Source organism: Paroedura picta, chromosome 2 (genome assembly GCF_049243985.1).
Source record: "Paroedura picta isolate Pp20150507F chromosome 2, Ppicta_v3.0, whole genome shotgun sequence".
Classification (NCBI taxonomy): Eukaryota; Metazoa; Chordata; class Lepidosauria; order Squamata; family Gekkonidae; genus Paroedura; species Paroedura picta.
In genome coordinates this window covers 63,976,043-64,000,095 of record NC_135370.1, presented here as the reverse complement: position 1 = coordinate 64,000,095, position 24,053 = coordinate 63,976,043, and the positions used below count along the sequence as shown (strand labels likewise).

Genomic DNA, 24,053 nt, shown 5'->3' with positions numbered 1-24,053 from the left:
TTCATTAGTCATTTCAGGAAGTATTGGGCTAATTTGTGAATAAAGATATAAGGGCCCTGGTCTTTAGTATAGCTTGCAGCCAGGGCTGCTAAATGCATTTAACTGATGCCACCAACAGCCCACCTTTTGCTAGTGACAGTAAATATTCCAATATTTCCCCATTGGGCAGGAGAAGGGGCAAATCCCTCTATCCCTGCCCCAAGCCTCAACATTTGCCCATTTTAGGTTGTACACATATCTAGTGAAATGTTTCCTGGAATGAACGAGGACCTCCCTTATACCACCTGTAAGGTGTTTCTGTCTGGCATGATCTTCCACACTGCCAGATGGAGCCAAGGAATCTCTATTAGATCTGGGGTTGTGAAATTGATTAGAATCTGAACAAATGGTAAGTCAATTACTTGGTCCCTCACCAGTTTTAGTAGGCGCATGAATTAGTGTTGGTGTGGTCAGTTTGTAGCAACCAGTATTTTGTGTGACTGGTCCAGGTGGAGCTTCTGGATTACTGCTGGTAGCAGGGGAAAGGGATAGGACACATAGAAGAGGTATACTGCCCAAGTAAATGGGAAGGCATCCCCCAAGGACTCCTGTCCCCTCCCTGCTAGGGAGCAAAACCTTGGGACTTTTGTGGAGCTGGCAGTAGTAAACAGGCCTACCTCAGGAAACCCCATGCACTCAAGAACCATTCTAGGTATAGAAGGTTGAAGATCCACTTGTAGGATACACTCTCTCCCATGCTCAATCTGATGGCATGACGGTAAAGAAAATGATTGCAACCTTCTGATTGATAGTGCAGTTATTAGAAATTGACTCTAGTTCTGCTTACTGGTCTGTCCTGGTATGTTATAGCTGGAGTCAAATTGTCCTTATCTCAAGTATCAAGCAATTCTAAATAAGGCTGGAGGAATGGAAGAAGTGTGTGCCACTATTGCATACGTAAACAATTAGAGGGGGGGGGGATCATGCAAGCAGCTTTTTGTTAGAAGCTTATGGAGGGCTGGCCCAGGGGTTGTAGGGTGTTCCTGGGAAGTAGAGACCCCAGGCTATTGGCTTATCCTGCAAGGGGCATCATCTTTCCCAGTCTCCAAGCAAAGGGTATTTAACACAATGTAATCCTATTGTTCTCTGTGCAGATTTGAGAACTCCCCTGTGTCTATACTTCTTCTGCAGTAAAAATATTTAAAAGGTTTCTCTCTCAGTGTGATTAATTGGGGTTGGGCAAAAGAACCCTAATTAGGCCACTGGGCTATCAAATCTTTTAGCCTCCACATTTAGCCAGCCTGCTATACAAACAGCTTTGAGATCTGCCCCTACCAGTCTCACTACTCTCCATGTCTTGAGGGCGTCATAAAATATGACCAAAGTGTTGTCCATCTGTACCAACACACGTTTCCCAACAACCACATCTCCAAATTCAGTTAGGACAAAATATATGGCTGAGTTCTAAGAGATTAATACAACAATCCCTCTGCCAGGTGCTCCCAAGGTCCTTGCATGGATTTACCATTACAATGATCACCCTAGCCTGATAGGGATGCATCTGTGATTACTGTTGTTTGCAGGTCCCGTACTCCAAAAGCTGAGTCTTCCAAGTACCAAAGGGAAAGGAAAACTTCCAGTGGGAAGTATGTCTGTAGGGGTTAAAATGTCTTAAAAACCAACCCTGCAGGTCTCTCATATGCCACCTGACAAGTGGAATGACTGTCATTGTTGAAGCCATTTTGCTCAGTAGGCGTTGAAAACAATGGACCATTTGCCACCAGTTCTAAAGTGGTTGTCCAATCATGGAACCAATGGCCCCCATTCAGTGGGAGGAAAGCTCTGGCTTTCCTGGGATCAAAGAGGGTGCCAATAAACTTGGCCATTTGGGCTAGTACTAGTCTGGATTTATCCAAATTCACTGTAAGGCCTAACTCTGAGCAAACTGCGAGGATTCTAGTCCCCTGAGCCTAAGTAACTGTATCCTCAGGGGTAGCATTGAAGTATTCTCTGAGCTCACTTCTGAAACTTGGTACAGTACATCCTCTAAGTCAGTGGTTCTCAACCTGGGGGTCAGGACCCCTTTGGGGGTCAAACAACCCTTTCAAAGGGGTCATGGCAGAGTGAGCTGCTTGGCCGGGGAGGGGGGCCACTGCCACTGTTGCTTCTCAGGACTAACACTATTCTTGGGAGTTTCATTGATCAGTGTGTACATAGAAACACTATTTGTTACGATGGAGATTTGGGAACAATGCATCAACCAGAAAAGTCGTCAGCCTACTCCTTCTGACAGAGGATTTATTGGATTGAGTTGTAGGGACCTGTATGAGACCCATTTCAGATTCCAATCCTCAAGTTATGGATTTCTCTATTCCACATCTGTTCTGGCATACCCCAAAATTATGATAAGCTTTCATTCTTCTCAGCTTTAAGTCGCTCTTTCATTGGACCCCTATTCCCCTAATTGGTCTACCTATTATATTAAATGTTTGAAATCTCTGCGCATACCAACCAAGAGAAGTAGAATCAATCGAGCATACATTTTTAAAATTGTGCTTTTTAAATAAGATCCACAAAGGAATCCTTCACCCACTGCTGGAAGGTTTCCCTGGTTGTTCAAATAAAATCAGACTTGAGTATCTTTTGTCTGACATAAACCATCAAACTACATGCCAGGTGGCTAGATTTTGTGCCCAGGTCTGCAGATTCAAGAAAAATGTGGAATTTCTTTATGTCGGAAGATTGTATGAGACACCTTATACTGCAACTGGTAAGAATTTTAAAACATTAATATATTTTCTCTTTGTATTTATTTTGATTTAATTCCCATTATCCATCAGTGTTTTTGTATAGATTTACTTTGACTGAGACTGCCCTTGAAAATATGTCTGTATTGTGACTGGATCTGATCACAGACTGCAATAATTATTCGATTAAAATGTTTGAAATCACTGAATGTAGAATGCAATCGTATACCCTCCACTCTTCACTTTCTGCTCCCCTGCACTCCTACATAAAGTCTGCCCACAAGATCTACTTAATTACCCAAGGTAACTCATGAATGAATGGAGAAGATACAGAAGGATATGGGTAGTAGTAAAAATACAGACATATTTTTTAAAACCCATGCAGACAGCACAGTGAACCGCTACTTTGGCTTTCCCAACAAATACAAAAACATTACAAAGATGAACAAAGAAGCTCCAACTAACTTCAACATTTACGCTATTTCCAACAGAGAAATATTTATGACCTATCTACAAAAGACATGGTCTATTAGCAGAAAAGCAGACATCAGCTGTAAATCTTATGGTCGTCAATTATCTTACTGTTGCTCATACTTCTTTAGAAGAAACTAGAAGGTTCCTTGCAAGCTGACTCCACCATTAGTCATCACAGCATACTATCTGGATCCATGCATTATGATTTAAATGACTGCACAAAGTTTTAACTATATCTTCTGTGTTAACGTGGAAGTTTAGAGCAATATTATATATTTGTCAAATGATAGGATAGAGATGACATTTGTATTAGATTATTAGATATTAAAGAATTATAAGACAGATGATTAATGTGAATGTGTTCATAACATTGTTATGAAATGGAGCCAAATGCAGGACTGACATGATTCAAATTCAAAATATTTTATTTATGTACAAATAAATATATTTTATTTATGTGTATTATGTGCAAGAAAACCTTCCTTTGGCATAATTTATCCCACCATTTCTTAGTACTTTTGCCTCAGTTGACAACCTTTGTTCACCTTCTTTTCCCTACAACCTTCTTTTAATCTCCTAATCCAAATATCTAGTCCTATTTGTGGTGTGCCACTTGAGGAAGAAAAAAGTTGGTTTTTATACCCCACTTTTCATTACCTGAAGGAGTCTCAAAGCGGCTTACAATCGCCTTCCTTTCCACTGCCCACAGCAGACACGCTGTGAGGTAGGTGAGGCTGAAAGTGCTCTGAGAGAAACTGGTCTGTGAGAACAGCTCTAACAGGACTATGAGTAATCCAAGGTCACCCAACTAGCTACATGTGGAGGAGAGGGAAATCAAACCCAATTAGAAGCCACTGATCTTAACCACTACACCAAGCTATTACACTAGACCAGTGGTCCCCAACATTTTTTGGGCCAGGGACTGGGGGGGAGAGGGAGGCACGGGGACTGGGGGGAGAAGGAGGCACGGGTACGCGGGCAGGCACAAATGCACAGGCGCGGAGCTGCTGCGCCGGTGCGTTTATGTCCACTGGTGTGCCCGCACCTCCCTCCCGCAGCAAGGCATTCACTGCGCCGGGAGCGCTGCACCGCGGGGGGGGAGGTGCGCCCACTGGCGTGCCCACAACTCCCTTCCCCCCGCCGTGGCCCGGTACTGGTCCGCATCCTGGGGGTTGAGGAACACTGCACTAGACTACACTTTCAGGAACCCCATGGCCTAGAATCTGGCAAGAGGGGGTGCACCAATACATCACTGCTGGGAATACCTGGAATCTTGGAATCACCATAAGCTCTACAGTAAACTCCTAGAGTTATCTGATGTCACGTCCATATTTTCCCTAGAAGTGACACTGTAGTGTAGACAACATTAACTTCTACAAAACACCATCACTGCCCCATCAGTTAGAGTGGAAGAAGCAACAAGGGATATTAGCAGAAGGCCTCCTGCCATAGTGTAGAAGCCTGAGAGCCCTAGCTTCACTTAGGGTATCATAGCCATTCTCATGGCAATTTGAGGTGGATCATACTGCACTAGAAGTGGCTTCCTAAACTAATAGGTTTTACCTGTGAATCTCCTATTTCATGCAGTTCATAGAAGGGACTCACACACATTAATTTTTAAAACATTTTTGGCACCTTACAACTTCTAATGTTGTAAAAAGTTCAAATTTAGTCCATGAACAATTTTGTTTTGATAAGGATATTACCAATGTGTCAGTGTCAGTTTGAGGCACATGCAACATTCAGTATGACATGAACTGAAAGCATTTGAGGCTTTATGATTTATTTTTGAGGAAACCAGATCAGACACTTGCAAGCCTTTGGCTTCAAGCCATATAGAAGTCTTCCCATCCAGGTTACAGTTTTGTTCTGGGAAATATCACCTTTTACCATCACTTAAACCACTAACTTTTGTTACTGCTGGGAAATTATAATTCTCCTTCCTGTAAATGCAACCAACACTGTAGAGAAAGAGAAGTGAGCTAATGTGGTATAAGTAGCCAGATTCTAGTCTGATTCTGCACTTACTTTGTTTATGCTGTTGTGGATCCCGCTGTTTTGAAATCAATTTGAACTCGGGTCTTCCTCTAACCCCGTCCCCCCAATTGAAACAGAAAGTGTTCTGCACTTGATTGGGGAAGCTCAGAGTGGGGAGGGGTGCCAAGCGCAAGAGGAGTCTCTTTCTTTTCCTGAATAGGGGGGGGGGGAGGACTGGAGACAGCAGAGGAGGGGTAATAAATCCAAGAGGTAAATATCTGCTGAGAGAAGTTAGGGCTTCTGGAGTGCAGTCACTTTAAGAGAAGTCTTGCAACCGAGAACTTTGAACTGAGCCCTTTGTTACCAGGGTCGGAGAAATGAGTTAATTCGCAAAAAGCAAGAAGCTGCACGCTTCCTGATGCTGGTTTTTCTAATATTGAGGCTTATATCCACTCCAGGATATCGTGGGGGAAAGGTAGGGTCATCATGAATCAATCATGAATGCTGCAGAGGGAAAAATTAAAGCACCCAAAATCAAAATGGAAATCGAATTCAGTGTAGACTGCAGGGATTCGAATTGGGAGAGGGTAAAAAAATCTTGTGCAGACTACACCCTGGATTGGACCAGAAGATCTGGAATCAAATTCCCATATAGCCATGAATATCACTATGTGTTCTTACTCAAGTCACACTCTCTCTAACATATCTCAAATGGTTGTTATTAGAATTGAATTAGACGACCACATGCATGTCACCCTCTCCTCTATACTAGAAAGTTATATTATGGTAAGGGGCTGTGGCTGTCAAGCCAAGAAACTCACAACAAGCTTCTTTATTAAAGAAAGCATTTATTGAGAAGTTACTTCGTACACCTAAGCTAAAGAAGTCAAATCTGCCTGAGGACAGATTTGCCTCCCCTTATCAATACAGTTCTCCCGCATAAAACTTGAAAGTTCCCAGGGGAGGGGGAGAGGGGGCACCAGGTGCCATAAACCATAGTGTTACAACTCACACGTCCTTGGTCGTCTCCGGACAAGATAAGATGTTATGGTTACAAAAGGCAGACCCAGCCGGGAGATTCAAAAGACAAATAATTCACAGCTCCCTGTGATAACAGGATGCAGCAACATAGTTTCGGTTTCAAGCATGCAAGCATAATATATGGGCCTTGGGTTACATAGGGCCCCAAGCACAAAGCAGAGAAGAGACAAGATAAACAAAATGGAGAAACTCATGCTAACTCATGGCAGGGTTCAGCAGCAATCCTGACAGTGGCTCAGCAGCAGAGCATCTGTTTGTCATGCAGAAGATCCCAGGTTCAATACCTGGCATCTTCAGTTAAAGAGATCAGGTCATATGATGAGAAAACTGGCTGAGACTCTGGAGTACTGCTGTCAGTCTGAGTAGACAATACTGTCTGTGATGAACCAAGGGACAAATTTAGGACAAGGCAACTTCATGTAACTTAGGGGACAAATGGGATAAGGTAAGAAATCTTGATGTGCAGCATCATTACTGATAATACAATTCATGCCACTTCCATCACTTGTATGTTAGGACTGGTTGTCAAGAATGACATTATTTGCTTTAATTATTTAAGTTATTTAATTTAATTATTTAATTATTTAAGATAAGTCTGACGGACAAAAGAAAAACTTTCTGAATTATACCCCAATTTTTTTTTTAATGGGGTTATAATTTTTCGCCACTTCCCTTTTTCTTTATCTGGGTAATACTTTTTGTTCCTCAGTTTTCTGTGTTCCATCCTTTAATTCAAATATATATAGATATGTGCTGACTGAATATAGGGAACTGAGGAACCAACCGAAATCCTTCATTTATATGTCTGATAATGACACATGAGAGGTTGATGATAATTCAGAACAAATAAACTACTTCATTTCACTTCTACGGGGAAACGGTAAGTCAGTGGTCCCCAACCTTTATGAGGCTGGGGACCGGCAGGGCATCGGGCCGCGCCCGCGAGGACCGCGCCCGCATGGGCCACGCCCATGCGGCGGGCCGCGCCCGCGGATCGGGCCGCACCCGCGGGCACGGCCCGCACAGGCGCAGCCCGGCCCTGATTCCCTCTCCCCGCCCTCTCGCAGTAAGAAGCTTCCCGGGCCGCAAGCTTGCGGCCTGGGAAGTTTTTTACTGCGGGGGGGGCGGGGAGAGGGAGCCGCGGCCCGGCGCCATGGCCTTCACGGCCCGGCACCGGGCTGCGGGCCGCAGGTTGGGGACCACTGCGGTAAGTTATGTCTCAGGATTAAACTGGACAAGTCAACAGGCAGTAAGAATAAGGTAAATTGGTTTAATTATATACAACATCAACAGATTTAGAAGTTGGTTTTTATACCCCACTTTTCGCTTCCTGAATGAGTCTCAAAGTGGCTTACAATCTCCTTCCCTTCTTCTTGCCTCCCCTTTGCCTAAAATAGGAACGATCCATTAAGTCATTGTAAGAGTTATAGTAAGAGCATTCCAATATCATATGAGTCAGGGACTCAACCTTTTAAAATCACATTGACAAAGCCTATCCAAATAAGGCAGGTTAGAATAAGACTGCCGAAGGGGCAACATTTAAGCATGTGAACATAAATGCTCTGCAAATAGTGAGGAAGTGTAAAATATCTAATTTAAGCTGGGATAATTGGGGATGGAAAGTTGCCAAAGGAAAAATCTAGGCCGTTTATGAAATTCTTAATAATTAATAGAGATTCTTTTCCCCAAGTCTTAATATATCATCCTTTGCAAGGCCAAGGCTATTTCTAATTTTTGCATCCAGTGAGAGTAAAACTGATCTTGGCTGAGCTCATAATGCAGGCCATTCTTTGTTGAAAAGGTAATCTTTAATCTTTTTTTGAATGCTTGCAGACGTGCTTTGTCTTAAATAAAGCCCTAGTTCAGTTCTAACCTAGGGTGACCAGATTGTCCCACTTTTGGAGGGACATCTGTGGGCACCTGGCAATTTGTACTTATGTTGAAATTTAAAAATATATATTACAATACTATTTTTGCATTCTATGCATTCTATGAAACTTTTTGTTGCTCCGTATAGACCTAATTTTTAATCAAGAACCCCCCCGGTCAATGGTGTCCCGCTTTACCAATGTTATAATCTGGTCACCTTATTCTAACCTTAAAGTTAGAAATTCTCACTGGCTCTTAAACTCCTGATAGAGATCACACACACACACACCATTTACTAGGATCTATTTCCCTCAGGGAAGGACTATTGGGCTCACTTCCCTAATTCAGGATCCTCCTCAATCCTTTCATTCTGCTTAATTAAACTCGCTGCCACTCTCAAGCATCGCTCTTAACTGCTGCTTCTAACTGCAGAATTCCATTTGAACCCCTTGTCAGTATTGGTTCTCAGACTTGGTTAAAGCATTAGCCATTCACTGTCCATTATAGCGCATTCCTTGACGTGACGAGGGGGCGAACTAGCCCAATGCAGAGGCATGACAAACAGTAAAATAGAATAAAAGGAACTGTTTTATTTTAATGTTTGTAAATTTGTATTTTATATTTTGTAAAGGCCTATGGCTATCTTTAAACAGCCCCGCGGCGCGGAGCGCCGTGGACTGAATAAAGGAGTAAGGGCTGTGTGGGAGGAGTTAGGGCAGGCCATGTCCGGGATAAAAACTCGGAGGGGCCAATCAGGAGCCGCAAAGCGAAGTGTCCATCCCGGCCCAAGCAGCCAATGGGGAGCCGTGCAAATCTGGCCAGCTGCTCCAGACAACCACGGGTGGGGGGTGGGCCGCGCCGCCTTCTCCTGACCTCCGGAGCAGCCTCGCCACGTCGCAGACATGGCGAGGCCGCTCCGGCGCCCGGGAGAAGGTTCCAGAGAGACACGGGTGGGGGGTAGGCCGCGCCACCTACTCCCGGGCGCCAGAGCGGCCTTGCCGCATCACAGAAGTGGCGAGGCCGCTCCGGCGCCCGGGAGAAGGTTCCAGAGAGCCACGGGTGGGGGGTAGGCCGCGCCGCCAGAGCCCTGCACGCCTATGATCGCGCCATGCCCCCATCGACTGGCCGCTCGCCGACTTGCCCGCTCGTCTACTCCTGCGACCTGGGTGACCTGCACCACGCCACAGCCCCTTGGACCTCGCCTCCTCGCTGTGCCACCAACACCGCCTCCAGACAAAGGTAGCCAGCGCCATGGGGGGAAGCCGACTCCCACGTCCCGACCCAGCCGCCCTGCCCCGCAGCCCCATGGACCTCGCCGCTCGCCGACTCGCCCGCTCACCGGCTCCCACGGCCATGCCGACCCCACCGGCTCCGAATCCCTGCTATCGCCCGCTGCATTAAAGCTGCAGTGGGCTTATTTACTAGTATACAAATAAATGTATCTATCTATCACTCTCCATTACAGGGGCAAACAGGCTTTCCACCTCCTCTGGCCCATATTTGGTGAAGTAATCCTGCTGATACTTTGAAATCAGACTTCACAAGTGTAATACCAAGAGAGAGATACATTTCCATTCCTCTAGAACAGGCTTTCTCAAACAAGGTTTTGTGAAATCCTGGGGTTTCTTGATGGCCCTGGAAGGGTGTCTTGAATGAGCGGGTGTTAATTAATTTTTAAAGATTTTTTTTACAATTTGTTAAACATTTATTGGGTGATATGACCACGTATGATCTTGTTGACCTGCCCCCCTCCCAATAGGGGTCCTGGGTGAGCATGTACACATCTATGCTTCCCAGCCATATTTTGCATGACTGCACTATTTCTGGCATTTCTCGAAGCCTGAAAAATACTTCAAGGGTTTCTTAACAGTAAAAAAGTTGAAAAAAGGCTGCTCCAGAACTATGCAAACTTACTTGGTTTTGATTTTCAATGTTATGCCGCAAACAGTTGGAAGAATGCATTATTTCATAATAGGCCAACCCCTCAAAATAACACCTTTCTAACAAAATGTAGAGCTGCTACATTTAATCCAACAGGTCACTACCACCTCAGACTAAATAGTGGACAGGAATTAATTTTTGGTGAATAGCCATGATACAGCATTGCAAGCAATACCTGTCCTTCTATTTATTCCCTCATATAAGCAGTCTGTACAACTAAGAATTTTATTTAGACAACACAATTGATTTCATATGAATTTTTTTAAATTCCCATTTCAACATTACAAAGTCTTTGACATGAAATTTAAGTACTTCGATGTCCTGACCTAGGAAGCCAAGCCAAGCCTGATCCCATCAGATTTCAGACGCTAAGCTGGGTCAACCCTGGCTACTCCTTGGAGCTCTCCCATTCAAATAACCTAAATGTCATTATGTGGAGGCTGGCAGTGGCAAATCACCTCTTGCCTGGCTGCCAGACAATCCTGGGTGTAAGGTACACAAAGTTTTTATTCCAATCCCAAGTCAATTCAATCCCTGCCATCTCCACTGAATGCGATTTCCATTTTGATTTTGGCCAATTTTAATTTTCCCTCTGGAACAAGCATGATTGATCTGGAGTGACCCTACCTTTTCCTCGCAATATCCAAGAGTGGCTTTAACCCTCAATATTTTAAAAATCGGATTGAAAAACCATGAGTAATCATGCAGATCGCTGGAGGTCCGTGTTAGAGAAGCCCTGATTGGCCAAGGCTGCCCAGGTGACAAGCTAACTTTAAAGGGGAAGCACCTAATTTTCTCTCCGGTAGAGATTTGCATCTTGGATTTTTTCTCCCTTCTCTGCTGTCTGCAATCCTCTCCCCCCTCCCCCTGTAAGAAAAGAAAGAAAAGAAAGCTGTGCTTGGCTCCTCCAAACCTCTCCCCCCCTTCAAGAAAACAAAGAAAGAGGCTCCGTTTGCCTCCCCCCTCTCCTTCTGAGCCTCCCTAAACTCATGCAAAACACTTTTCTGTTTCAATGGGGAAGGGGGGGAAAGAGGAAGACCCGAGTTCAAATCTATCAGAATTCAACAAGACTGACAATGGAATAAACAAAGTAAGTGCAGATTCAGTTCTAGAATCTCCTGGCTATACTACACATTTGCTATATGATAATAACAATAGTACTTTTTATGAAAACCTTGAATTTTTCTTGTATTCTGCTACTTCACACAACTTAGGAGAAACCCTGCATAGCATACTATTTTCAGCAGCATGTCTTGGATATACTTACTTTACCAAACTATTTCTACGCTTGCTGTTCTTTCCTTTTCTCCTTTAAAAAGCATTTGCACAAACTGATATGGATTGTAGCTACAAAGCACAAACAGTACCCAGTTGCACTAGCTCTGGGTGGCAACATACATCAGAATGTACTTTGCTGTTTAGATTAGTGCAGTATTGCCGGACCCCACGCATTCAAACATGCATGTGCATTCAGGCTTGATTTTGCCCCTTTCCTACCTACCTCATGCACACTAATTTTTCTTCCTTAAAAACAAACTGAACAGATTGAACACAATGACTTGGATCGAACAGCAGCACTTGTCAGAAACAGATTTTCCATCTGTGGAGGAAGAGAGAGAGGCTTTTTTTTTACTAAGGCTGTACAACTCCACATTCCAGCTCCAATGGAGGGAGAAGGGGATGTGACCAGATATTTCCATTAGAGTGCGAATATGGGACAGAACTGAATTTAAATTCTTGTCTTGCTCTAAGGCTACTGCAAGAACAGACATTTTACCAGGATGAAAAGATAACAGCCCCTACCCCTCCTTCCCATCCCTGGTCTCATACCGACACGGTAGTGAAGATCTATGTAACACATGAGATTTTGCTATGGCCTTCAGTCCTGACTTGTTTTCCATAACTCTAGCATACCCTGCCTGCACAGTATATTCTTTTCTGTAATCATAGACTCATAGAATAACAGTTGGAAGGGACCTCATGGGTCATCTAGGCCAACCCCCTGCACTATGCAGGGCACTCACAACCCTATTGCTCATCCACTGTAACCTGCCACCCCCTTGAACCTTCACAGAATCAGCCTCTCCGTCAGATGGCTATCCAGACTCTGTTTAAAAATTTCCAAAGATGGAGAACCCACCACCTCCTGAGGAAGCCTGTTCCACTGAGGAATAGTCAGGAACTTCTTCTGGATGTTTAGACGGAATTTCTTTTGCCTTAATTTCATCCCATTGGTTCTGGTCTGTCCCTCCAGGGAAAGAGAGAACACCTCCGCTCCATCTGGCAGCCTTTAAATACTTAAAGATGGTTAATCAGATCCCCTCTCAGTCATCTCCTCTCCAGGCTAAACAGACCAAGCTTCCCCAGTCCTTCCTCATACGTTTTGGTCTCCAAACCCCTCACCATCTTTGTCGCCCTCTTCTGGAGATGGTCCAATTTGTCTACATCCCTCTTCAATGGTGGTGCCCAAAACTGAACACAGTACTCCATGTGAAGACAGGGTTGAGCTCAGTTCCTTAGTGTTAAGACTCAAATGTCTCAGTAACTATTGTTGTTAGCTGCGAAGTCATGTCCGACCCATCGCGACCCCTTGGACAATGATCCTCCAGGCCTTCCTGTCCTCTACCATTCCCCAGAGTCCATTTAAGTTTGCACCTACTGCTTCAGTGACTCCATCCAGCCACCTCATTCTCTGTCGTCCCATTCTTCTTTTGCCCTCGATCGCTCCCAGCATTAGGCTCTTCTCCAGGGAGTCCTTCTCCATCTGCAGTGATCTTGGAGCCCAGGAAAATAAAATCTGTCACTATCTCCATTTCTTCCCCATCTTTTTGCCAGGAATTGAGAGGGCCGGCTGCCATGATCTTTGTTTTCTTGATGTTGAGTTTCAAGCCAACTTTTGCACTCTCCTCCGTCACCCGCATCAAAAAGCTCTTTAGTTCCTCTTCACTTTCTGCCATTAGAGTGGTATCATCTGCATATCTGAGGTTGTTGATATTTCTCCCTGCAATCTTGATCCCAATTTGTGATTCCTCTAATCCCGCCTTTCTCATGATGTGCTCGGCATACAAGTTAAATAGGCAAGGCGACGGTATACAGCCTTGCCGAACTCCTCAATAACTATACACTGGTGGAAAAGTAGCTACATTTATGCTACATTTATGCAGCTTCATTCAAAAGTAGCTACATTTATGCAGATCACAGCATACATAAAATCCTGGATAAATGATCTATAGCAATGATATTTAACAACCAACTACACACACATTCAGCAATTAATTTGATTCATATAGTCACAGGCAATATAATTTCACAACTCACTTCAAACATTATTCTTTTATTGTAAACCGCTGTGAGACTTTGAGCAGCGGTATATAAGTTAAAGTATAAATAAATAAAGTTCTTGTAGGTTACTGCTTGGTTTAGCTATAATTACTACTTCTGGTTGAAGCAGCAATGCACATCTGTACATACAGTTTATGCATCTGTAAAAATGTTGCATGTACAACAACGTATATTTTATTCTGAGGAGAATCCCCTCTGTCATAATTCGCTGCTTGAATCTAAAACTTTCTCAAGTGCTATTTTAATTATTATAGATCAAAAACAAAACTAGCACGACAGAGTTGTCTAAGTGCATATTTAACATTAGTTCCAAGTGAAACCTGTGTAACTTTAAGGGCTTCCAGAAGCCCCTGAAAATTTCCACATGTACATCCTATTAAGTTTCTGAAAACACCTACAAGTAGGTACTTCAGTAAACACTATTTTCAAGCATCAGCACAGCAAATAATCAAGCAGCTGCTTTAAGGGCTCATCAATCAGTTGAGGAACTGCCAGTAAAACCTTGATATGCTCAAGTATTCATTTCAGGAACAGCCTCTGGCACAGGAAAAGAGATTCCTGAAAAACAAGGACAGTCTTTCATTGTGTTGCAAAACCCATGGGGGAGGTGGAACAAGGACAATAATCAGAAGCAGCTTACTCCTTTCAGCTTCTAAAAAGAGGGGCTGATTTGCTGAACTGACGCTGCTGTTGACCAAAAAGGACAACACTGTAGGTTTCTCTCTTCTTCTTCTTCTTCTTCTTCTTCTTCTTCTTCTTCTTCTTCTTCTTCTTCTTCTTTGCTCAGCATAAAAGATGAGAGAAAGATGCTTATTACAAAGCTGAGATTTGTATTAGTTTACAATAATAGCTGAGCTACTTTAAAAGACTATTAGTCTGTCAAGAGTATACTTTGGACTGTAACATATTACAGACAAAGCTTCTAGTATGCCTTTTATTATCTTTTTTCTCTTCACCTTCCCCTTTAAAACATCTAGCCAAAAGTAGAGTGCTGTGACGTTTGAAACTACTTCTTGGTTGTGAAGATATTGTGCTACTGTTACTTTTAGATTCCTCCCCCCCCCCCCGCCTCACCTGAGCAGGCATACAGTTATGTTGCTCTGGGTAAGTTTCAACTGAATGATAGCTTTTAGTAAATTTCCACTAGTGTGGCATATCTAGTCACCGCTGATGCTGATCAAAAGATGTGGCTAACCCATGTAAATCTGTGTTTCTAATAGTTGGCAGGTTGGAGACCACTGTCCTGTTTATAGCAGCTCACTTTAGATATCTCAGTGGTGAGGCACATATGCTACAAAGAGTATGAAATGTGTACTTCACTATCACAACCCAGTGACTCTATCATTCTACTTGCCTTTTATTGGAGCACTAGCAAGGATGAATATCCAACTCTTCCTTGTCTTTGTGACTTCCCTATACAGTAATGATCATTGGGCCTATGAGTGTGGATAGGAACATATTGTTCCAGGACAGTAACCAAGAACACTGGCTGTGATTATCATGAATACCGAGAACATAGAGGGGCCCTGGATCGTGAGTATTTAAAACAGTTATGCCTCAGTAAGGCTGTGTTCATGAACTAGGTTATTGTGTTCTAACTGGTTCTAACTGTGTTCTAACTGGTTATTGCAAAGCATTTCCAGTAGGGTGCTGTGCCTCTATGCCTGATGAAAATTTATATATGGAAAGCCAAAGACATACATTTTCCTGTGTTGTTGTTGTTGTTTTTTTAAGGAGAACCTGCTTCTTTTCATATTTGAACATATTCACAGTCATTTCATAGGACATTGCCTCTAAAAGTGTTTCCAGTGCCTGGTTATTTTTAATGCACACACAAACACAGCATTCTGCAAAAAGTTTGGCAATTTCTTTCAGATAAAGGATTCTTCTTCTGCTGACCTGGGCTAATGAGGTCACTTCAACATGCAATTTTTTTCTATTTCAAGTCATTCCTCAAAAACAATTATCATGCATATTTTGTCCTTCACCCATAGAAATGAATAAATACAGGTCTAACACTGCAGGATTTTTACCCATTTCCTTCTAAAATACGAATATATAGGATCTTTAAAATATTAGCCTCATATCCTGCCTAGGCGTCTCAAGGGATTTGTTCTTTCTGATAAGATAAATTCCAGCATGGACAGGCTTTTTGAAGAAAATCTCCTGTCTAGCCATTTTTAGCATTTTTTAAACCCAAGTCTAGCTTCATATTTACATTGCACAATTAAGCGAAATAACAGAAACAATCCATCTACAAAACTATAGCTTATTTTTCCTATAATTGAAAGCTCAAGTATGGTTCAGAAGACATCATGAGAGTTACGCCTCAGCAAATGTTGTAATTCAAGTTACAAGTCACTGTGCTGAAACACATTGTGTCAAATACTCATATGGAAGAATCCTGGGTTCAAAATTCCATTTCACACATTCAGTAGTCTAGAAAAGCTTGCTCCTCAGTCCATAATGGGAGCACCAAAATTATCACAAAGTATTGGGAAATCTATGCTATTACATCCATAAGCATATTTCTGGAAATGCAAGTTCCACTAACATCAAAGAGTCTATCTTCTGTGGACAAAGTTTAGGATCCCTACCCACAAGCCAGGAAAGATTCTACCATGTTAGTACTCTAATCCAGGGATAGTCAACCTGTGGTCCTCCAGATGTTCATGGACTACAATTCCCATGATCCCCTCCCAGCAAATGTTGTGGAGGACCACAGGTTGACTACCCCCGCCTAATCTATATCAGGCTATGCTTTATACAGCCTGTAACATGAAGTAAATAAAGTTATCCTTAAGTACTTATAACTGGTAGACAAGTTGCTTAACCCCATTTATGATAAATTGAAATTTAACATTTTTGTTGCAATTAAAGCTACAGTCCTCTGCATACAACAGAAGTGGGTCTTTTCTTCATAGTAATAGTAGATAATTTTAGCTGCTGACCAAAAATAGATGATACAGTAATGTTGGGAAATGATAATAAAATTTAGAATGATCTTGACCAATCTGTTTGATTAAGCCCTATCTTATTCCAGATTCTTCAACATTAACAGCAACAGAAACAGACTTTCTCCTTAAGAGAACTGGAGACAAACTTCACTTTTATAGTCTAAGAATTAACCATCCTCAGAAGAGCTACTCTGTGTATTTTTGCACAATTCAATGATATGGAAAATCATCTGATTGGAAGGAGGCAAGCCCAGGGCAGTAGCACATCCAGAAGTACAATGGATGATACCCTGGAGATCAGGCTATTCAGCTCCATTTTTACATTATGGGTGATTGAATTACATTTGCATTTAACATGGAGACGATGCAGAACTAATCCAGGGCTGACAGGATGGAGGTTAAGTATAAAGTCGAACAGTAGCTGCACTGGTCCATGGCAAAATCCAAAAACTAAAGTCACTTAATACCATTCATTAGGACCAACCCAAATGACACAGAACAATGTGCAAGCTGTTAACTTTTAATTAATACAAGGTGATGCCCCACAACCCACCCTGTTGGACTCCCCCTGGCTGGGATGTCACACTCAGAGTTGGGGCAGGGCCCCCACTCAGCTGTCTATGAATGGGGGGAGGGGACTTCCTCATCAGAGTTCTCTTCCACATCACTTGTTTGGGGGGACTCCATGGGTGCTGCTGCTACTGCCAAGCTGGCACCTGTCCAGGTCCCCTGCTACCACTTCCCTCTTCTTCTCCAGCTGGATTCTGCTCCTCTTTTCTCTTCCTCCACTGCCTTCCTATCTCTTGTATCAATCTCTCTGTCCACTCTTGTCTCCTTTCCTCCTCTATTCTTACCACACGGTGCCTTTCTCTGTGCTTCCATTTATCTCCCTCTCATGTGTTCTGCTTCTGTCCTTTCTGTCTCTTTTGCCTCCCTTGGCTGGCCCATCTGCCTGCCCCTCAGCCCTTCCCTTCTCCCACTGGCCTCCCACACCTAAAAACAAGTAATGCAAGCCTAATGGGGAAGGTCATTCCAAGCCTAATGGGGAAGGCCATTCACCATTGAAAAAGCCCTGTCTCTGGCTGCCATCTGCCTCATCCCTGCAGGCAGGAGCTGTGACCAGTTGTTTCAAGTTCTACCCTGCAGGAGCTCAGCCTGGTGGACTGGAATGTTGGAAAGAAAAATGTAACAACTGACCATGTGACAGTGTTGGAGTTGGCTGAATTTTGGTGGAAGAAGGGTTATGAGGTCTACTGATTAGGCAGGTAGACTCTTGGGGTTTAGAGAGATTTTGAAGATAGGGAGAGTTTGGACGCTATTCCTGTCAGAAACAGTCAAAATTTAAAAGCCTTTGTGTCCCATGTTATAAATCTGAATCAGTCAAACAAGCTCGCTGCTTTTTAAACTGTTGTTTTCTTGGGCCCAGCTCTCCAGAGACTTTTACTCTAATACTAAGCGAGCTTTAGAAAAGAAAAACAAAGAGAAAATCCAACCCAATTGACCACTGAAATAAACTAATTTCTTAGTGATTTTCATCAAGCCTAGTATGTGGATCCTTCAAGACTATAATACCGTTATAATGGACTAGAAACTAAGTGGTCCGAAAAACCTGAATTAGAGAAATAAAAGCATAGAGAAAAACCAGAAGAAGTTTGGAGGGTGTAAAATTTAAACCCCTAGTTTCTAGGTCTGAAGTGCCCTCACAGGGACCCAGAGAACAAGGCTCAGTAGAAGAATTGTAGGTGATGGACAAGACTGTATACGTAGTGATGCTTCAAGTACCCTGTCTCAAATAATTTAGTCTTGAAGATAAACCAGCACTATGAATTGTGCTGGAAACAAGTGGCCAGCCAGTGCAGCTCTTTCAGAAGTGGGGTAGTAGGATCCCTGCCTCCCTCCTTGACAATAGCCTGGCTGCTACACTTTGAACTAATGGAAGCTTCTGAACCATTTTCAAAGGCAGCTCCAAAGCCCCTCTGGTTTTTGCCTTCAAAGAGACCGGTGTGACCTATCTGGTGTTACAGAAGCATTTGATCTTCTGCTGGCTTCTGAATTTTCAATCAGATGCTTCAATTTTTTTGTCCGTTTGTTCCTTCTTCCCAGAAGGCCAAGAATACAATATAACACCAGTGTCACTCCAAATCAGAATCATACAGAAGCGGAAGATACCACAAAGGGCCATCCAGTCCGTCCCCCCATCTACTCAAGGACTTTAAAAGCACACAGTCCTGACAAATGCTTATCCAATCTCCTCCTAAAAATTTCCAATGAGGGAGATTACACCACCTTCCAAGGCAGCATATTTCATCTTCAAACAATCCTCGTCAGAAAATGCTTTCAAATAGTTAAGTGGAACTTCCTTTCCCATAATTTGAATCCCTTGCTTCTAGTCTTTCTAAAGCTGCAGTAAACAAGCTGGTCCCCTTTTCAACATGCCTTTTATGCAGTTATATACAGCTATCATATCAGCTCATATATGTACCCAACTCTCTCAACCTTTCCTCATAAGGCATTGATTCCAGCCTCTCAAATCTGCATACTGACTCAGAATTTTAAACCAAATGCTGACAAAAAGGTGTCCTAAAATCATGGCCTGAGACCTCCCCCCACATTTGTAACATGTACCTTTCCATCAACTTCACGTAGAACTATTCATCAGGAACTCAAAAACTTGCTGTCTTTTACATTTTCATTTGGTTCTAATACAAAGATTGTGTGGCTTTTGTTTTTCAAGTTTAAAGCAATAAATCAACCTGGTGATGTGCCTGCACTACTGTGAGTTAGACAGCATCGGGGGGGGGGGGAGAGAATGGAAGTACTTTCCCCAAGTGTGTGGCTCGCAGCCTCAGGCTCAAAATGAGGAAGCGAGGCATAGGACCAGAATCTGTGAACGCAAGTCTAAAATTAAACACAAACAAGGGAGTAGGGGGTAGTATCTGGGGGGGGGACCAACAGGTTGTCCATACTTCTGGTTTCTCTGCCACCTTGTCAGGAAAGGAGCTGCAACAAGACGGTAGGCTAAGGCAGGAGGAGTCTCCTATCAGGACACTGGCAAACGCGTGGTTTCCCATTGTGGGTCTACAAGTAGGAGGTGGCGAATATTGTCCACCTCGTGTGGAAACAGTCTCAGTACTTCATTCCATGCAGCAGGATATAAAAATAGCAATTTGTCTGAAAAGCAGACTATTTGATTATTTGTTGGAAGGTTTTATTCTAATTCTAGGGGGAAATAATCTTGTAATCCAGACTTTATGAAAAGTTGTTCTTCAGATTTTTCTCTCTGCAGGAACATCTGCTGCAAATAAACATGCTCTGCTTTAACTAATCATGGAATCTGCCAAAATACAGATCATTTCAATAAAATACCTGCAACTTGAGTTTCTATTTGTCAAATCTAGCACATTCAAATAGTCTTCAGACAATTATGAAAAAGTCCTGATTTATGAGGGGGTTTATGCTTTGCAAGAGCAAATTCACTGAACAGTTTGTACAAAACTTTGTGTAACAATCACGATCTGGAATAGCACAAAAAATCAGAGTCCAGAAGCACCTTTGAGACCAACAAAGATTTATTCAAGGCGTGAGCTTTCGAGTGCAAGCTCTCTTCGTCAGACTATGAACTACTATCATGACAGTTGGAATATAAAGCAAAAGTTAATTCTGTTAAATTAGTAAATTGTGTCACAACATCCCAATACAGCCTCATTCATTCATTCATTCATTCATTCATTCATTCATTCATTCATTCATTCATTCATTCATTCATTCATTCATTCATTCGATTTGTATGACCTCTGCTCTCAGAAGCTGGCTCACAGCAATTCACAATGTTTCAATATAAATCAGTACATTAAAACCATTAAAATTCCCCATTAAAACCCCATAAACAATGACTCAGTCACAATGATAATTCTTTGCTAAAACTGCCAATCAGTCCCCTCAAATTCACCTGTAGTTCACAAAAACATAGGAGAAATAAAACTGTCTATCAGGGCTAGGTGTTCTGGAGCCAAATAGGGTGCTAGTAGTTTGGTTTGGAAAGATTGAAAAACTCCAGCCATGCTAGTCGTGATTTGTGATGGTAAGGGAGGTATTGAAGATCATGCCCAGATTCCTGGCTGAATGTGCAGATGCAAGCTGTGCCCCATCCTGGCTGGGTAATCATGTTTCCTTGTATGGACCTTTCCTACTCAGGCACAGGACCTCTGTCTCTGAAGGTTGAGATTCAGGTGACTTGGCTTAATCCATCCTATCACTGCTTCCAGACATCTGGTAAATGACCCCAGAGATGAATATGGGTGGCTGTCCATCAGGGGACATCAGCATATTCATGGCACTCCAGTCCAAATATGCTTCGCTATCCATAAGCACTTCCATCCTCCCAGTGAACATGGCGTTGAGCATGGTGTACTGCTTGGTGAGGGTCTGTACCATGGTGTAATGGAGGGGCCCTCCCATATTCAGCTTCACATACTTGCTGCTGTGGTTCAGAGGCTTGAGGACAAAGATTGAACTTGCTACCCCAACCCCTGCCATCCTGCCACTGCAGGGTTGGGACTAGAGGAGCACAAGTCTCAGGGGTAGGGGTGGGGTGGGCTCAGCCCAAGCCCTTGCCCTTTCGCCCCACCTGGATCCAGAGGTCAGCAACCAGCCTCATACATCGAAGCCATAAATATCTGTAATTTACAGATACGATACACAACATAATGAAACAAATATTCCAAAATAAAAAATCTTATTCTATGCTGCTATATTGTAGCCTGATTCAGCTTTTTTTTTTGGGGGGGGGGATGCATCTGTGGAAAATAATACATAAAGTAATTTCAGAAAGTCTTTAAAACATGTAGTAATGCCCCTCTGCTTCCAAAGCACTTTGGATAACTGTTTTGTTGAACATGACAATACCTCTCTTGTTGTATTTGGCTGTCCTGATCTTTCTCACTCTGTTGAAATCTGCTCTTAACACCAACAGTAACACAGGGACTGGAATTTTGAGATATCAGCATTGTATCACATGAAGTTACAAGCAAATTCTAAGATTACCAAGTATTATCTTTCCAGCCTAGACAATGGTCCAAAGATTCACAACACCAGCTCTACTGGCAATTTTTAAGCTAACTGAAATAAACAGAAACCAGCAGAAACCTGACAGAAATTTCTTCTTTAAAGTATATAAATCTTTAAAGTACATACAGTCTGAACTAGGTGTTAATTGTCCATAAGATGGAGGACATGGAAGAGCAGCAGAAAACAATTGGGAACAGAGAAAAATAGGTAGTATATTCAGACAGATATCAATGCAAAGAAAATATGTTTAAATGCGTAAACACACCCAGATGCTCGGCCCTCTAGCATACCTCTGTTTCATCTAAAACTGAAAACACACACAAAAAAACAACTCTATATGATTTACCAGCGCTTGTATGCCCCCAGGATTTCTTCCTGCTCTTCTCTATATACCATCCTGCACCACTTTCAGTGAGGCAGACTACTGGGAGGGCTGGTGTGACTGGTGGCATATAGAAATGTGGGGTGAAGGTTGGATTCCCCTACAAGACTCAAAAACCCACCTGCAAAGATTTGACTCCCCAACTGCTCAGTCACTTGTGGCCTAGAATAGCGATCCCCAACCTGTGGGCCGCAGACCATATATGGTCCTTCGACTAATTGGAGGTGGGCCCCGAAGGACGCCTTCTCCCCCCCCCCCGGCCCTTTACTTCATCCCCCCCAGCCCTTTACAACACACTTCATTATTGTGGCGTGTCTGTATCTTATTTTGAAGGGATGTTTAAACATGACCATAGCGATCAAAAAGCGCTAGGGCAGTGGTTGAGAGTAAAGGAGTAAACTACCCCCCCCCCACCGGGCCGCAGTAAAAGGCGTTGAGTGGTCCCCGGCGTTGAGTGGTCCCCGGTGATAAAAAGGTTGGGGACCACTGGGCTCGAAAGTATAGAGGGAGAAGGCCAAAGGGCTGAAGGACTGTGTCAATACATTCATTTCTGAACACGACCACAAACCCCTCATGTTATGCTAATAGGAGGAAACACAGACATGTGGTGACCAATGAAGGAAGAGAAGAGTCTATTTGACTACCCTTTGCTAGTTTCTAGTTAGGCACTGCTTACCTTTCCTTCAAATCTGGCTGTGCCTCCAAGTGGCACTCGGATATTTCTTGGAGGTAGAGTAAATACTGGTGCTTCTGTTAGAGCAGGAGACCTTAAGGAAGAGTGGTCTAGTGTTAAGGTGGCTTTGGAGATCCTAGTAGATGTCACCAGTTTCACGTCCCCCATATCAAGAGCTTCAAAAGCAAGAAAAAAAATGGGAGAAATATCAGTTTCTTCTTCTATGACAACAAATAAAATATTAAGCAAAAGTCAAAATTCATTTCTGTTGATTTTACTGGTAAAACTAAATATGCATAAGACTGGGATGGAGGATCTTTCAGGCACTTGAAGGACTCCAGAAAATTTGTTGCCTATGCTTTACAAATTCATATTTTCTGACTACTGGTTCTGATCCAAGAAGATTCCGAAGCATTAAAAAACACACACACCAAAATCTGTTTTACTAGATGTAACACAAGTAAATATATGAACATCATGAATACCAGTGTCCATTCCATATTAACATAAATTATTTGAAAAAAACATTCTTCTATCTCCAGTCCATATGACACTTATCAAAATTAATAAGAGCATTCAACTTGTGTACAACAACAAAATATGAAAGGCACAGGACAAAGAATAATTGATCTGGAAACTTTTTGGGCAAAAAGAAGAGGTGACTTTATAAGAACAAGGAGAAAAAAACACATACCAAAACCACCCATGCTCTTTGCATATGTGGAAAAAGATGCAGGAACAGATAGAAAAAAACTGTCAAATAGTGAACAACAAGAAAAACCCAGCAAGCTGAAAATGGACCATACTGTTCTTTTCTAATCAGTTAAAGTACCTCAAGAGGTATTTGGAACAGTAATAAATAATTATAACAGTCTAGACAAAGACTGTGGTTTTTAAATGGTCTCACTCAGTTTTATATGGGTTTCCTGGACAGCACAAAGAATTATCTGTACTATAAACAGATTTGTAACAGCGGTCCTCACAATGAGGAAGGGTAATGTACTGAAAGCCTAAAGTTTTGTTCTCCAGTTTACTTAGTACAGACTGGTTTTTAGAAATTATACCACCAATCAAGATCCATCTGTGCAACTGCACATAGAATGATTTTTCTCTCCTACTGGTTGACAATATTGTATGAAATTGATAAAATTAGTGCTTTTCTAAATAGCCCAGTGAAAAGTTCAATATCTCTTTGAGAGACTGCTCTTTTTAAAAGCTTAAAAGTCCTTTACAAACAGCTGAAGGAATGTGAAGACTTAATTCTTCACACAAATAGAGGGCCTTGGGTGACAGGCTGCTCCAAGCAAATTGATTGGTTACCATCTGCTAAGCAGAGAAAGACAAGAGAGCTGCATGCAAAGGAGTCAATGAGATTTCTGCTTTGACTGAGTTGAGTAATGGCAATCAGATTTCTGCCTTGACTGGAGACAGTCTCATTTCAGTATTAGCACAGACAGAGAATTGGGGGACAGTTTGCAAGGAAGTTTGGGAAGTAGATGGAGACTCCCATTCGGGACAAAGAAAGGGGACAGATCTTCAAGAGAGAAAATAATATTCCCTACCAAGTCAAACAGGAAGTTAGCTCTGAAGAGTACAGAGAATCC

The 24,053-nt window shown here is 42.6% G+C and overlaps 1 protein-coding gene across 4 annotated transcripts in view; it reads right to left on the bottom strand.

The window, feature by feature from the left end:
• The window catches only part of MYLK (myosin light chain kinase), a 240,345-nt gene that overhangs the window by 150,978 nt on the left and 65,314 nt on the right, over positions 1–24,053 (bottom strand). For all 4 annotated transcript variants that reach the window (XM_077320437.1, XM_077320438.1, XM_077320436.1 and 1 more), the window contains one exon: positions 22,453–22,625. In XM_077320437.1, coding sequence (XP_077176552.1) covers positions 22,453–22,617 — 165 coding nt within the window. In that variant the 5' untranslated portion in view covers positions 22,618–22,625. Of the gene's footprint in view, positions 1–22,452; positions 22,626–24,053 lie in introns of those variants that run through there.